Source organism: Lepus europaeus, chromosome 8 (assembly GCF_033115175.1).
Source record: "Lepus europaeus isolate LE1 chromosome 8, mLepTim1.pri, whole genome shotgun sequence".
NCBI classification, from domain to species: domain Eukaryota; kingdom Metazoa; phylum Chordata; class Mammalia; order Lagomorpha; family Leporidae; genus Lepus; species Lepus europaeus.
Window position 1 is genome coordinate 62562503 of NC_084834.1, and position 14622 is coordinate 62577124.

Below are 14622 nucleotides of genomic sequence, written 5' to 3' on the forward strand. Positions count from 1 at the left end.
TTTCCATGTATTCTATAAAAATATGGACTTCAAAATGAGGTTAATTATATTTGTATAAAATTTTAATTAATTACATTGATTACTTTTAATAATTACATTATTTTTCAATGTAGGCTTAGAGTATTTACATCTAATGAGTTATTTACAAGTATTTCATAAAATATGACCTCAAATTAAGGTTAATTGCATTATTTATTTTATTTTATTTATTTATTTGAGAGGCAGAGTTACAGAAGAGGGAGAGACAGAGAGAAAGGTCTTCCATTTGCTGGTTCACTCCCAAATGGTAGCAACAGCTGGAGCTAGGCCAATATGAAGCCAGGAGCCAGGAACTTCCTCCAGGTCTCCCATGTGAGTGCAGGGGCCCAAGTACTTCTATCTTCCGCTGCCTTCTCAGGCCATAGCAGAGAGCTGTATAGGAGCACAATGGGTTCAAACTGACACTCACATGGGATGGCAGTTCCACAAGGTCGAAGCTTAGCCCACTGCACCACAGTTCAAGCCCCTACATTATTTTTTTGATATTTATTTATTTGAAAGGCAGAATTACAGAGAGGCAGAGGCAGAGAGAGAGAGAGAGACAGAGACAGAAAGAGAGAGTGAGAGTGATCTTCTTTTCACTGGTTCATTCCCCAGAGGGCTGCAACAGCCGAGGCTAGGCCCATCCCATGGAAGTGTAGAGGTCCAAGCCTGTTCCATGGTCCAGGGCCATGTTCTACTGCTTTCCAGGCCATAGCAGATGGCCTAAGTGTTTGAGCCATTGCCACTCAGGTGGGAGACCTGGATGAAGCTCCTGACTCCTGGCTCAGTATTGGCAGTTGTGGCCATCTGAGGAGTGAACCAGCAAATGGCGAATCTCTCTCTCTCTCTCTCTCTCTCTCTCTCTCTCTCTCTCTCTCCCACATGCACACTCTGTCTCCATAACCCTGACTTTCACAATAAATAAATAGATCTTAAAAAATGAAAATATGTAATTTTGTGTTTATTTGGAGGAGAAAAAAATCCAGGTGCTCATATCCTTCTAAGATGCATAATTTCTTTAGAATTTATTTCACTTTCCTTGCTCACTGCTTTAGGTAACCTTCAGCCTATCGTATTTATAGGTACTTAAAAGTAACTCTGCTTCAGGCCTGCGCCGCGGCTCACTAGGCTAATCCTCCGCCTTGCGGCGCCGGCACACCGGGTTCTAGTCCCAGTCGGGGCACCGATCCTGTCCCGGTTGCCCCTCTTCCAGGCCAGCTCTCTGCTGTGGCCAGGGAGTGCAGTGGAGGATGGCCCAAGTGCTTGGGCCCTGCACCCCATGGGAGACCAGGAGAAGCACCTGGCTCCTGCCATCAGATCAGCGCGGTGCGCCGGCCGCAGCACGCTACCGCGGCGGCCATTGGAGGGTGAACCAACGGCAAAGGGAAGACCTTTCTCTCTGTCTCTCTCTCACTGTCCACTCTGCCTGTCAAAAAAAAAAAAAAAAGTAACTCTGCTTCATGTATTCCACGTACTGAATCACCTTTACCTGTATGAGAGCTGAGTTACCTGTATCTTCACTATGACACTTTAATCATAGCCTCCTAAAGCTATTTTAACTAAATTCCTTTTAAAGTTTAAATATATCTACACTGCTAGACATTAAAACAGTAAATTGTTATTTACTCCAGTTATACATAGAACAATCATATTGGAGAATGAAAAAGGATATACATAACTGCTTTGTAATTTTCTAACTTAAAAAATTAACAAGGAGGCCAGCAATGTGTTAAGCTGCCACATAAAATGCTGGCATCACATATATGGGAATGCTGATTTCCAATCCTGGCTGCTCTGCTTCTGATCCAGCTTCCTATTAAAGTATCCTGGGAGCAGAAAAGTTTGACTCAGATACTAGGACCCCTGCATCTCAGGTGGGAGACCAGAATGGAGTTCCCAGGCTCCTGGCTTTAACCTTGAGAGGCCCCAGCCTTTGCAGCCACTTAGGGAGTGAGCCAATGGATAGAAGGTCTGTCTCTGTCATTCCTTTTCTCTCTCTCTCTCCCTCTCTCTCTCTCTCTCTCTCTCTATTACTCTGTCTTTCAAATAAAATAAATTTAAAAATTAAAGCAATAGTAATAGTATAAACTATGAAAATGCAAGGAGGTGCTTACTGTTTCCTTTGGAATATCATTTGATCTTCAGATTCATTGCCAAACCACAAGCACACAAACAGACACATGCCACTTGCATGCACTCACACACAATTTAATTACACAATTTAATCCCAACTTTAGATTTCAAATCTGAAACTAACTTGCTCTGTGACCCTCCATACCTAAATAAAACTTCTTGTATCTCAGCTTCATTCACTGCAATGAAGGATATTAATAACAATAGCTATATTTCCAGGTTGCTTTTGAGATTATAAATAATCTATGTGAAGCAAGTGCTTGGAATAAAGAAAGTGATATATAAAACTTGATACAATTTGCTTGCAGACACTCAAATATTCAGGCAATACAAAGAATTTCAGAGGAGAAGAAAATGTCTAAAATAAACATTTCTGATATATAAAAGAGGAAACACAAACAACCATTTTAATAAAGTTGTGATTAACAGACAATAGGAAATATGCCAGGAAAAAGTAAAAGCAGAAATATGGGCATCTGGAAAGCCCTAAAATACCATGCCTTAGAAGGAGTGCAGTTATAAAGAAGGACAACCTGCCTAGATTGAGGGATATGCATGCCACAGATCGTAAGATGCTTATAGGAAAAACTGAAGTAATGTAACTTGATTTGTTAGTAATAAAAACATTTGGAGCAGCAAGTATTGTTGACCTCTTAGGATACAAGTACCTTCATCTACTGGTTTATTCCTATCGCTATGACTAGCTGGGAGAAGTACAACTAGATACAGAGGACTTCAAAAAATTCATGGAAATATAATGGAAAAGATAATCTTAAAAATTTTGAAATTTGTGCATATGTGGCACCTTCAAAACTTTTATTGAAAATATGTATTTTGAAAATACAGGGGCCAGCATTGTGGTGCAGTAGGTTAATCCACCTCCTTGACACTAGCATCTCATATGAGCATTGGTTCAAGTCCCGACTGCTCCACCTCCAATCCAGCTCTGCTGATGCTAGTAGGAAAGCAATGGAGAATGACTCAAGTTCCTGGGTCACTGCATCCATGTGGGAGACTCGAATGGAATTCCAAGCTGCTGGCTTTGGCCTGGCCCATCTTTGGTTGTTACAGTGATTTGAAGAGTGAACGAGCAATTGGAAGATTCCTCTCTCTGTCTCTGCCTCTCTGTCTGTAATTCTTCCTTTCAAATAAATAAAATGAATCTTTAAAACAAAAATAAGAAAAAAAGTGTACAAGTTTCAAAAAATGCTTGTACCAATATAAACTTATCTAGTAACTCCATTTTTCCTTAAACTTCTTTAAATACCCTCACATTAACTAGTGTCACTGTCTAACAAAAAATGCATTTTTATCCATGTTCTGTGTGTTAGTGAGAAAGAAAACTATTTTCAAGTCTTATATTTCTGTGGTCATTTTATTTTATTTTGCCAATTTTACAAGTAAAAGTTAGACTGGGAAAGACGGTACTGCAATAAAGAAGATAAGTGGCCTCACTGGACATATAGAGCCAAGAAAGATGTCACAAATAAGATTTTGACTTTCAATAACAGCACTGAATAATCCATCAGATTGCTCTTCTACTTCTGCTAAGGCAATGAACTGAAAGAACTCAGAGAATTGTCCTTTGCTGAGTTATGTGTGGGAACATTCAATAAGTATAGGTCATAGAAAACACCTTCCTATTGCATAATATCTAAACTATAGTTTGGAAATGAGGTCATTCACAATTAAAGCAATTATATGATAATAAGAACAAAATAATGTTTAAATTCTAAACTGAGTATGTGATTGAGTAGTAGAAGTTGTTCCTGAGGCTGCCCTGAAAGACAACGTTGGGAACTCATTTGTATGGATGTATGGGAGGGCAGGTTTTGAAGCAAAATGTAAACTCAGTGCATGCTATGTCAGTGTTCAAACTTATATCAAGATATGTCTCTGCTTATTGCAAAATTATTATCGTTCTTGTCCTAAATATTTGGTCATTTAATCCATATTTATTAAGTACTTCATTTATTAGATTAAAGCAATGAAGAATATAGAGACCTTATTTAGTTGAGATAGAGTTATTACAAACTATTACTATAATTACATAAAATTACTATAAATATATGTACACATGGATAAAAGAATTTCAGGTACCAAAATTTAATGAAGAAAATAGAACAAGAACTTATAGAGAGACAGGACTGGAAGAAAGCATTGTTATGGTCGTACATGGGCTAATGTTTGAGTTGCGATCTGAATGATAAGAGGTGTTAAAACTACAGTTTGGCTGGCTTGCAAAATCCAGACAGCACATATACCCAGAAATGAATTGAACTAGGTTTATACAAGGGTCTTTGGATCACCTGGTAGGGCAGTCTACAACTTCAAGCTATTTCTCTACAAAGCGACACACACATCCCAAAAGTCTAGTCATTTGTGTAAAGTAAAATTTCTGTGAAGGGGCAAGTCTGTAGATGCCTGGCACCAAGAAGTCTCCTCTTAATATGGGTACTTGTCACAAACCAATCTATCAATAAAATCAACTTTTTTCTCTTTCTCCAGTTGCCCAACTGATCTGGACAAAGGGAAATCAGGGACCATTATAGAATCAAATCAAAAGCACTCTCTTGTATACAGTATGGTTTAGTAATTTAAAATAATTATCTCATTTAATGTTGCCAATGATCAGCGAGATACATAGCATCAAAACATTATTTTTTAGAAAGAGAGCATAAGGTTAGGAGCATTTGGGAAAATTTCTTAATGCATTAGCAGTCAGCTCAAAAACAAATACAGGATATAATATCAAGGTATTATTATTTATAGTGAATACTAGCATAAGTTAGAAGTATATGTAAAGGGCCAACTCTGTGGTATAGTGGGTAAAGCCGCTGCCTGCAATTTTAACATCTCTTGTGGGTGCTGTTTCGAGGTCCCTGGTGCTCCACTCCCTATCCAGCTCTCTGTTACGGCCTAGGAAAACAGTGGAAGATGACTCAAGTCCTTGGGCCCCTGTACCCACGTGGGAGACTTGGAAGACGCTCCTGGCTCAGCTCCAGCCATTGCAGCCATCTGGGGAATGAACCAGTGGATGGAAGACCTCTCTCTCTCTCTTCCTCTTTTTTTTTTTAACTTTTATTTAATGAATATAAATTTCCAGTGTACAGCTTATGTATTACAATGGCTTCCCCCTCCCATAACTTCCCTCCCACCCGCAACCCTCCCCTCTCCCACTCCCTCTCCCCTTCCATTTGCATCAAGATTCATTTTCAATTCACTTTATATACAGAAGATAATTTAGTATAAAGGTTTCAACAGTTTGCACCCACATAGAAACACAAAGTGAAACATACTGTTTGAGTACTAGTTATAGCATTAAATCACAATGTACAGCACATTAAGGACAGAGATCCCACATCAGGAGCAAGTGCACAGTGGCTCCTGTTGTTGACCCAACAAATTGACACTGTAGTTTATGGCGCCAGTAACCATCCTAGGCTGTCGTCATGAGTTGCCAAGGCTATGGAAGCCTTCCAAGTTTGCCAACTCTGATCATATTTAGACAAGGTCATAAAAGACAGAGTGAGGATAGTAACCAATGATCCTAAGAGTGGCATTGACCAGGTTTGAACAATTATACAGCATTAAGTGGGGAAGAGGACCATCAGTACACACAGGTTGGGAGTAGAGCCATTGGAGGTAGAGTAGAGGTTATGATTACAAAGGAATGAGGCCCAAGTGTGCTAGACAGGGTCTAGAACAAAGGACAGAGTCATTATTAGAGGAGCGAAGAAAGGTGCTGTCTAAGCTACAATTAAGTTTTCTGATTGAGAGGCAAATGAACCTGACAGAAGAGGCTTGATAATAATCTGGTGGGCTTTAGGCCTTGTGAGTTAAGAGGCCCAGACCTATCTATCTCTTCACATGGGGTATATCCTAAGGGAGGTGTGAACCTCCTAGGGGAAGGCACTCTGTTGACTTTCATTACTTGGCTGGCCTGGGAGGAGAGCTGGCCAGGTAAAGGCAGGGGGCATCTCTAACAAGAAATTTACAGTTCTGCCTGCAATGTTGCTGACCCGACTTGACCATCCCCTCAGCTGCAGTGGTCCCTTTGGAAGTTGGGCTGAGTGAAGGGCTTTTCAGCTTAGAGCCAATAAGATATGTGGCTCTGACCTGGGCATCCTTCGACTCCAGGGCAGGTCCATTTCCAGTGATCCAGCTCTTGGCAGAGCTGCCAGGGCTCTTCACAAGCTGACTTCTGCTGAAGCCCAGGCTTACCACATTGAAAGCCACTGCAGTGGACTGGCCTGTTGGGTCTCCTTGAGGGCAGATCACTGTACAGATCAGCCAGTAATAGGCCTGCCATCCATTGCTTCTGATGCCGAGCTTTCTTTTCCTCCTGGTTTGTGTTAAAGCAGACCAGAGGATGCAAGTCAAGGGAGTGCCCGTGTCCCATCTCTAATCTTCGGTGGCCTGAACTACAAGTCTATAGTCACAGGCATGTTCTGTAGTAGTTTTTCTAAGGTAGATAATGCCCATGAGGAAAATTATATTCTCACTTTAAAACTTTCTTTCCCTTTGGTCTGAAAGGGAGGTTGTTTCTACTTACTGTATACTTCGTTGATGGCGAAGTGAATCTAGCTATGAGATTATTATTTAAGTTCTTATTTTGGCTATGCTATTGCAGAAAAATGTTAGCCATCTCTTTTATAAGGTCTAAAGATTAAATTGTGTGTCCTACAGATTCCTTCATAATAGAATTAGTTTCCTACCTTGAAGAGAATAGAGAAATGAAAGAACAAGTTGGGCTTAGAATAGAGAAATGAGGGAGCAAGTCCTAGATCGCTTGCTGACAATAGCAATATCACATAAATACTTAGCAAACCGTTTCAACCATTAGATAACAACTTAAGAAAACATTTACCAGAAGGTCCAATGCCTTCTATAAATTTTAAGAATCATGTATTTGAAAACACCTCTTAAATATCTAACATGGTGTAGTTTGTTTAACCAGTAAACTTAAGCACAACCATATAAAATGTTTTTAGTTTCTTTCTACCAACAAGTTAAAAACATATGATACAGAGATTCAGGTCACACAAATTAAAATGTATCTTTGATTGATTTTAGCAGCTTAAATTTATGGACAATTTATCTATAAGCCATTTAAAATAAAACTCTTAATAAAATTTCCCCATGTGGACATACAATATGTACACACATATAATATAGCATAATAGACCAATATAGCAATTTTAATAATAGCTTTTAAAATCTTTAACTTTTTGTAGATTGCCAATTGATTTGAATTGCTTTTTGTTTTTAGTAACCTCAGTTAACCATACTTTCTCTCGGTTGGTACTATTAATACATTATTGGCTTCATCTGTTTACAGAGCCATCCCAAAGTACTGAATACAATAAAAGTGGCTGGAAAATGTACATAGGAACCTATAGCAGGACAGCTAAACACAGAACCAACAACGCTTTAGTTTTATGAGCAGCACATCATATATAACTGTGGATGACAAAAGACTTTAAGTCGCCATGTTTAAAATTATAAACTCATCAACCAACAAGAGGCACCTGCTTACTTCACAGTATTTTTGAAAGCACCTGTAGGATTTTACAAGCATTTAACCCTTTAGGTCTCTGGGGCTTTCTCATTAAGATAACTATCATGTCTAGTAACACAAGATCTTAGATTTTTTTAATTCTCAAACATTTGTATTAATAGCATTTTCCATTATAGAAACTTAAAGTTTAGTACCACATCACATCTTGACAGTACTTCTAATATAATCCAAATAGCCAGATTAGTTGGTGTCTCTATAAGATGAGAGACATAGGTCCTTCAATTTTTTCAGTTGGGCCCAAACTGGAAAAACCAAAGTCCAGGATTTACTGGAAATTTTAGAGACCAGATTGTTTGAAACTTTGATTTTTTGAATGCCTGTCAAGAATGCCAAGAAGGCTCAAAATCCAAAATATCTGGTTGAAATAAGATTCCTTAAAATCATGACATAACATAGACCAAATTTGATCATTGTTACAAGGTGATTATTCAAATTTTTGAAAATAAGCACATATTTAAATAACCCATAGCTCTTAATAAAAATTCAGCTGTTTTTGAACAATTAGAATTTAACAGACATCAAGAGAACATAATAGATTACTTTAACACATTGCTTTAACAGAGCATCAGAGTTTAATTCTATGTCAAAGAGAAATTGAGCTTCCTGTGATCTTTTGCTGTGAGGTTTCCTTCCTTTACCTTCTTTCATATTGGTGACCATGTTTCTGTGTTTCTGTGTGTAACACATCTTTAAGCATCTTTTGCAGGGCAGGATGAGTGGCAACAAATTCTTTCAGTTTCTGTTTGCTATGAAAAGTCTTAATTTCACCTTCATTCACAAATGAGAGCTTTGCAGGATATAATATTCTGGGCTGGCAGTTTTTCTCTCTTAGTACCTGGGCTATGTCTCGCCATTCCCTTCTAGCTTGTAGGGTTTCTGATGAGAAGTCTGCTGTGAGTCTAATTGGAGATCCTCTGAGAGTAATCTGACGTTTCTCTCTTGCACCTTTTAGAATCTTTTCTTTATGTTTCACTGTGGTGAGTTTGATTACAACATGTCGTGGTGAGGATCTCTTTTGATCATGTTTATTAGGGGTTCTATAAGCTTCCTGTACTAAGATGCCTCTGTCCTTCTCCAAACCTGGGAAATTTTCTGCTAGTATCTCACTGAAAATGCCTTCTAATCCTTTCTCCCTCTCCATGCCTTCAGGAACTCCTAGAACCCGAATGTTGGGTTTTTTAATAGTATCCTGTAGATTCCCAACAATATTTTTTAGATTTCTAATTTCTTCTTCTTTTCTTTGGTTTGCCTGTTTCCTTTCCTGTTCTCTGTCTTCTAAGTCTGATATTCTCTCTTCTGCTTCGCCCATTCTGTTTTTAAGGCTCTCTAATGTGTTTGTCATTTGATCTATTGAATTCTTCATTTCATTATGATTTCTCGTCACTATCACAGTTTCATGTTCTACTAGTTGTTTCATTTCATTTTGATTCCTCCTTAATATTTCATTTTCACGAGAGAGATTTTCTATCTTGTCCATTAAGGATTTCTGTAGTTCAAGAATTTGTTTTTGAGAACTTCTTAATGTTCTTATCAATTTTTTGAGATCCGCTTCTTGCATTTCTTCGATCTCATCATCTTCATAATCTTGAATTGGGGTGTCTTTTTCATTTGGGGGCGTCATAGTGTCTTCCTTGTTCTTGTTACCTCGGTTTTTGCGTTTGTTGTTTGGCATGTTGGAGATATTTGGTTTCTTCACTGTGGTGTTTTTTCTTGTTACACTATGGCTCTATATTAAGTGGATTGTCTGCTTTGGTGGAGCCTTAGAGGCTTGAGATGAGTGTGGCCTGAGAGCTGTGTTTGGTTCCTCAGGGTTGAGGGTGTGTCAAAGATGACACTCCCAGGTTAGGTGTGGTAAATCTCTCTTTCTTTCTTTCTTTTTTTGATTCAAAAGGGAAGTAATTCCACACAGCTGAACGTAATTGGAGGTAGTTAGCAGGCGAATGATATACCCACAGGAGCCAGAGATCGGAAGCTCTTTCCCAAGGACCACACAGGGAATCTCTGCTGCCCTCGGTGTGGGCTCCAATTCTCCTGCAGTCTCCCTCTGGGTTGCCAAGTTAGATGCTAATCACCTGTTATTTCACCCCTCCCCCCATAGTCAGGTTTTTCTGCTAGGCTCAGGGCTGGTGCAGACCTGAGGTCGCCCTGCTTATGACGTATGTCCAAAATGGCGCCTGCTCTTTGTCTTGCTCGCCTTTGAGAGGTGAGGTGAGCAGAGAGAAACTCGTGTCCGTATCAGTCACTTTTTTTTTTTTCTCTCTCTCTCTTCTAGTTAGCCTGGTGAACTTTTCCCCACTTTCAAGCCTTGTTCCCTCTAGTCTCCTCTTTCCGCTTGCCCGCTGGTGTCTTGGGCTATTGAGGTTCAGCTCACCTCGCGTTCCAGCGCTGGTGCGTTGATTCTTCTCTCTTTCTTTCTCTCTCTTCCTCTCTCTCTCTCTCCTTTTCTCTCTCTCTCTTTCTGCCTCTCTAACTCTGCCTTTCGAATAAATAAACCTTTAAAAAAGAAGCATATGCAAAATATTGAATATGAATTGGAATATGTGTGCTTTACACAGAAAACTAAATCATTCGAAGATTAAGGGGCAGACATGAAGACTTATAGGATAGTGAATAGTATTCAAAATATTTTAAATATGTATTTATTTGAAAGGCAAAGAGAGAAACACACACACACACAGAAAGAGAAAGAGAGAGAGAGATCAATCTTCCATTTCCTGGCTCACTCCCCAAATGCCCACCAGGCTGAAGGTTGGAGCCAGGAAATCCATGTGGGTCTTCAACATGGGTTGCAGGGACCTAAATACTTTAGCCATCACCTGCTGCCTCTCAGGATGCCAGTTACTAGGAAGCTGGATTGGAAACAATGTAGCAGGGAATACATGCAAGGACTCTGATATGGCATGCTGTCATCTTGAGGGGCAGTTTAAACTGCCTTGCCACAATACCAACACCTTGAATACATTTTTGCTGTAGTTAGGTTGGTGTTGACACTTGTCAACTCACAATGGGGTTTCTCAGAGTGTAGCCCATAAACAAGCTTTAGTTATTTATTGCTGATTTACCATGAAACAAGAAACTAGTGCCAAAGTGTAAACCAACAATACAGCTATATCACTGAGCACACTGGTTAGTTCATCTGGAATTTTGTACAGATGACAACATTGAGATGACAACATTGAAAATTACATTGGCTAAATTAAAGAAATATATTTCTTACTCACAAAACTGTCCAAGTATGAGTAGGTAATATAAGAGAACCAGACAGCTCTGCTCCACAGGATCACCTAGGTCTCCAGGCTGGCAGATACTCCAACATACATATAGCTTCCATATCTGAGTCCATGGTATATGTTGCAATTGTACTCATTTTCCAACTGACAATAGTGGGAATGGAGAAACAGGAAGAGTTGCTGTTTCCACAAATCACATCATCTTGGTTTACTTTCCATTGGACTGAAATAATTTGTAGGAAGAAAACTATATTCAAGAGAAATTATGCAATATAGTCTCCTGGGAATCTATATACTAAAAAATAACAGAGGATGTGTCATTACCAACTGAAAAAGTAGGACTAAGTAATTTAACTTTCTCTGTTGCTTTGAAAAATATGACTGGATAGTTAAGCTAAAACAAAACTCTAAAGTGTGAGAGATTGAATACCAAACAAAAAGAAAGTATAAAATAGGCACCAGTGAAAATAAAATAACACCTGACTGATACAAAACAAAGAATGCCAAGTTTACAGGTTTTTAGTCAATTCCCTTTGTCACAGGTTTAATTGGTGAATTCAAAGAAGAATTCTAGATGTATAACATAATCTTTCACAAAGTAAATTCCAAAATAATGTAGTGATCTTTGTATATTACTGGTCTTTTACACTGTACTTCACTCTTGTTATAATTGGAGTGGCAAGCATGCTCTTCTAGAGCAGAGCAGCAAGCCAGAAGCTCTTGTTTGTGCATTAGATGACACACTATGTTTCAAAATGTCAATAGTCTATGGAGTGGACCTTTGGGACAGCTGCTCAAGTCACCATTTAGGGTGGTCATGTCTCATGTAAAAGTGCCTATTTAGTGTGCTTGATTTGAGTCTTAGCTCCTCCACATCCAATCCAGCTTCCTGCAAACGAGATCTTGGGGATGCAGCAGATGATGGTCCATGTGGTTAGGTTCTTGTCAACCATGTGAGAGATTTGGATGGAATTCCAGGTACTTGGCTTCAGCCTGTTCTCACCTTAGTTGTTGCAGGAATTTGGGGAGTGAACAGCAGATGGAAAATCTCCTCTGTCTGTCTGTCTCTGTCTTTCAAATATAATGGAAATAATATGATAAAAATTCTAAAAGTATCGTAAGTATGTGCATCGTGAGGGTGGACAGAAATCCCAATGGGCATGTTTTTATGCAGTAGATGTCACAGCATCATGTGCCTACCAGATCATAGGACCCAGATGTAAATGTAGTTTGTAACTCAGTCTTACTTCTCACAGATCTCTTTCAAAATATGAGTTTCATTCAATCCTAGCAGCCTTTTATATCACTTAAAAATGACTCATAACACTATTTTCTGCTATTCTCTAACGTAATGATATGTTGCCTTCATAATTCAAAGAGGCCTATTAAACACTATGCATCATTTTGAGCAGTAAGAGTTGCAAGTTATTTACCCTCTACCATGGACAATATGTATCAATGTGCTCCAGACATCTGAACTTTTTTTTTTTTTTTTGGACAGGCAAAGTGGACAGTAGAGGGAGACAGAGAGAAAGGTCTTCCTTTTTGCCGTTGGTTCACCCTCCAATGGCCGCCGCGGTAGGCGCACTGCGGCCGGCGCACCGCGCTGTTCCGATGGCAGGAGCCAGGTGCTTATCCTGGTCTCCCATGGGGTGCAGGGCCCAAACACTTGGGCCATCCTCCACTACACTCCCAGGCCACAGCAGAGAGCTGGCCTAGAAGAGGAGCAACCGGGACAGGATTGGTGCCCCGACCGGGACTAGAACCCGGTGTGCCGGCGCCGCAAGGTGGAGGATTAGCCTACTGAGCCACGGCGCCGGCCAATGAACTTCTAAAATATTCAAGGGTGGGAGCCGGCACTATGGCTCAATAAGCTAACCTCTGCCTGTTTCACTGAAATCCCATATGCTCACCAGTTGGGCCCCTGCACCCATGTGTGTGATCCCGAGGAAGCTCCTGGTTCCTGGCTTTGGATAAGTCCAGCTCTGGCCATGGCAGCCATATGGGGAATGAACCAGCAGATGGAAGACCCTTCTGTCTGTGGCTCCTTTATTCTAGAGGTCATTTTAATTCTGAAAAGTGTCAAGCTCTGGATGACAAATTTAGGTCAGCCAAATGGAATGAGATAGAAATTGGAACAACAGATAGTGATTAGAGAGAGGCAAAATTGGACAAATGAATACACTGAGCATGCTAAGAATGAAATTTCCTCATCATGACTATACAGAAATGCCACATATGCAATGTAAAGTTTATGTCAGGAGCTCAGAAGTGAGGTACATCCTAGAAATGTTTTAGATGTTATCAGCTTATGCAAATTGGCTGAAATATGGGAATAGCTTGGATAACAGAGAAAAGCACATAGTGTGATACAAAAAGAAAAGTTTGAGAAAGTCTGGAGTTCAAGGATGGTACCCCATGCTATTGAGGGGAAAAAAAAAAAAACAAACAAAAAAAAAAAAAACAGAGCAAATTGCTAACATCTGAGAACTGTGGTCAAACCAAGGTAGATCAAAGTAAGCCTTCTGATACACATGTGTAAAACATGGCCTAAAAATAGAGTAGGACCTCCAGGATCAGAATCTATCCAAACATAAGCAGGGGGATTCACCTGCTGCTGAGCTACTGCCTTGAAGAAAGGAAAAATGCCAATCATTTTAGATGGAAACTTTGGAAATGAACCAGAATGAACTCTAACTTCTACCTCTAGGTCATCAGCAAGAATTTGATACCATTCTTTGGAACAAGTTTTAGGAAACAGAGCCAAGCATTTATTATGCAGTAAAATTCTTTTCTTCTTTCTTGCAGAATCCGTGTGATGATAAACGGCACAAAGACATCTGGTCCAGAGAGAAAACTTGTGACCACTTACCGAAATTCCTTGTAATTGGGCCACAGAAAACAGGTAAAAATAACCAGTTGTATTACTTACATTTTAAAAAATTATTATTATAATATATATTTTCATATGGCATTATTGCATTAGGTTTTTATCTGTGGAACACTCATATGTCACATGAGTTCATTATCTGAATTGCTTTTTATCTCCATAGATCATTTCTAATGTTGTGAGCCTCAGGAAGACTCAAACCTTGCTCAAGATTAGACTTAAGCATTAAATTCAACTCTAAGTTTTTTTTTTAACTTTTTTGAATTTTTATTTTAGAATATTTTGATTTTTAAAATTTAAGATAAACAAATTTCATGTATTTCATATATACAAATTTAGGAACATCATCATATTCTCACTCTATCCTCCCTCACACTTGCACTTCCACCCTTACTCCTCCTTCCTCTCTTATTCCCTCGCTGAAGTTTTACAATGATCTACTTTCAGTTTATTTTATCCTCATAAGATTAACCCTACAGTAAGTAAAGAGTTGAACAAATAACATGAAGAAAAAAAAAAAAAAACACTGTTCACTAGAAGAGGCAAGAGCTATAAATAATCATTGAATCTCAAAATGTCAATTTCACTCCTATAATTACATTTTTGATCCTCTATTAGTTATCACCAATCAGGGAAAACATATATTTGCCTTTCTGAGACTGGCTTATTTCACTAAGTATTTTGTGTGGCATCCATTTTGTTGCAAAACAGAGAATTTCGTTGTTATTTTATGGCTGAGTAGTATTCCATACTATATGCATGTTTGT

The 14622-nt window shown here is 39.1% G+C and overlaps 1 protein-coding gene across 1 annotated transcript in view; it reads left to right on the top strand.

Moving 5' to 3' along the window:
- The window catches only part of NDST4 (N-deacetylase and N-sulfotransferase 4), a 271710-nt gene that overhangs the window by 233928 nt on the left and 23160 nt on the right, over positions 1 to 14622 (top strand). Inside the window, exon 7 of the mRNA XM_062199113.1 lies at positions 13774 to 13870. Within this exon, the coding sequence (XP_062055097.1) occupies positions 13774 to 13870 (97 nt within the window). The remainder of the gene's footprint in view (positions 1 to 13773; positions 13871 to 14622) is intronic.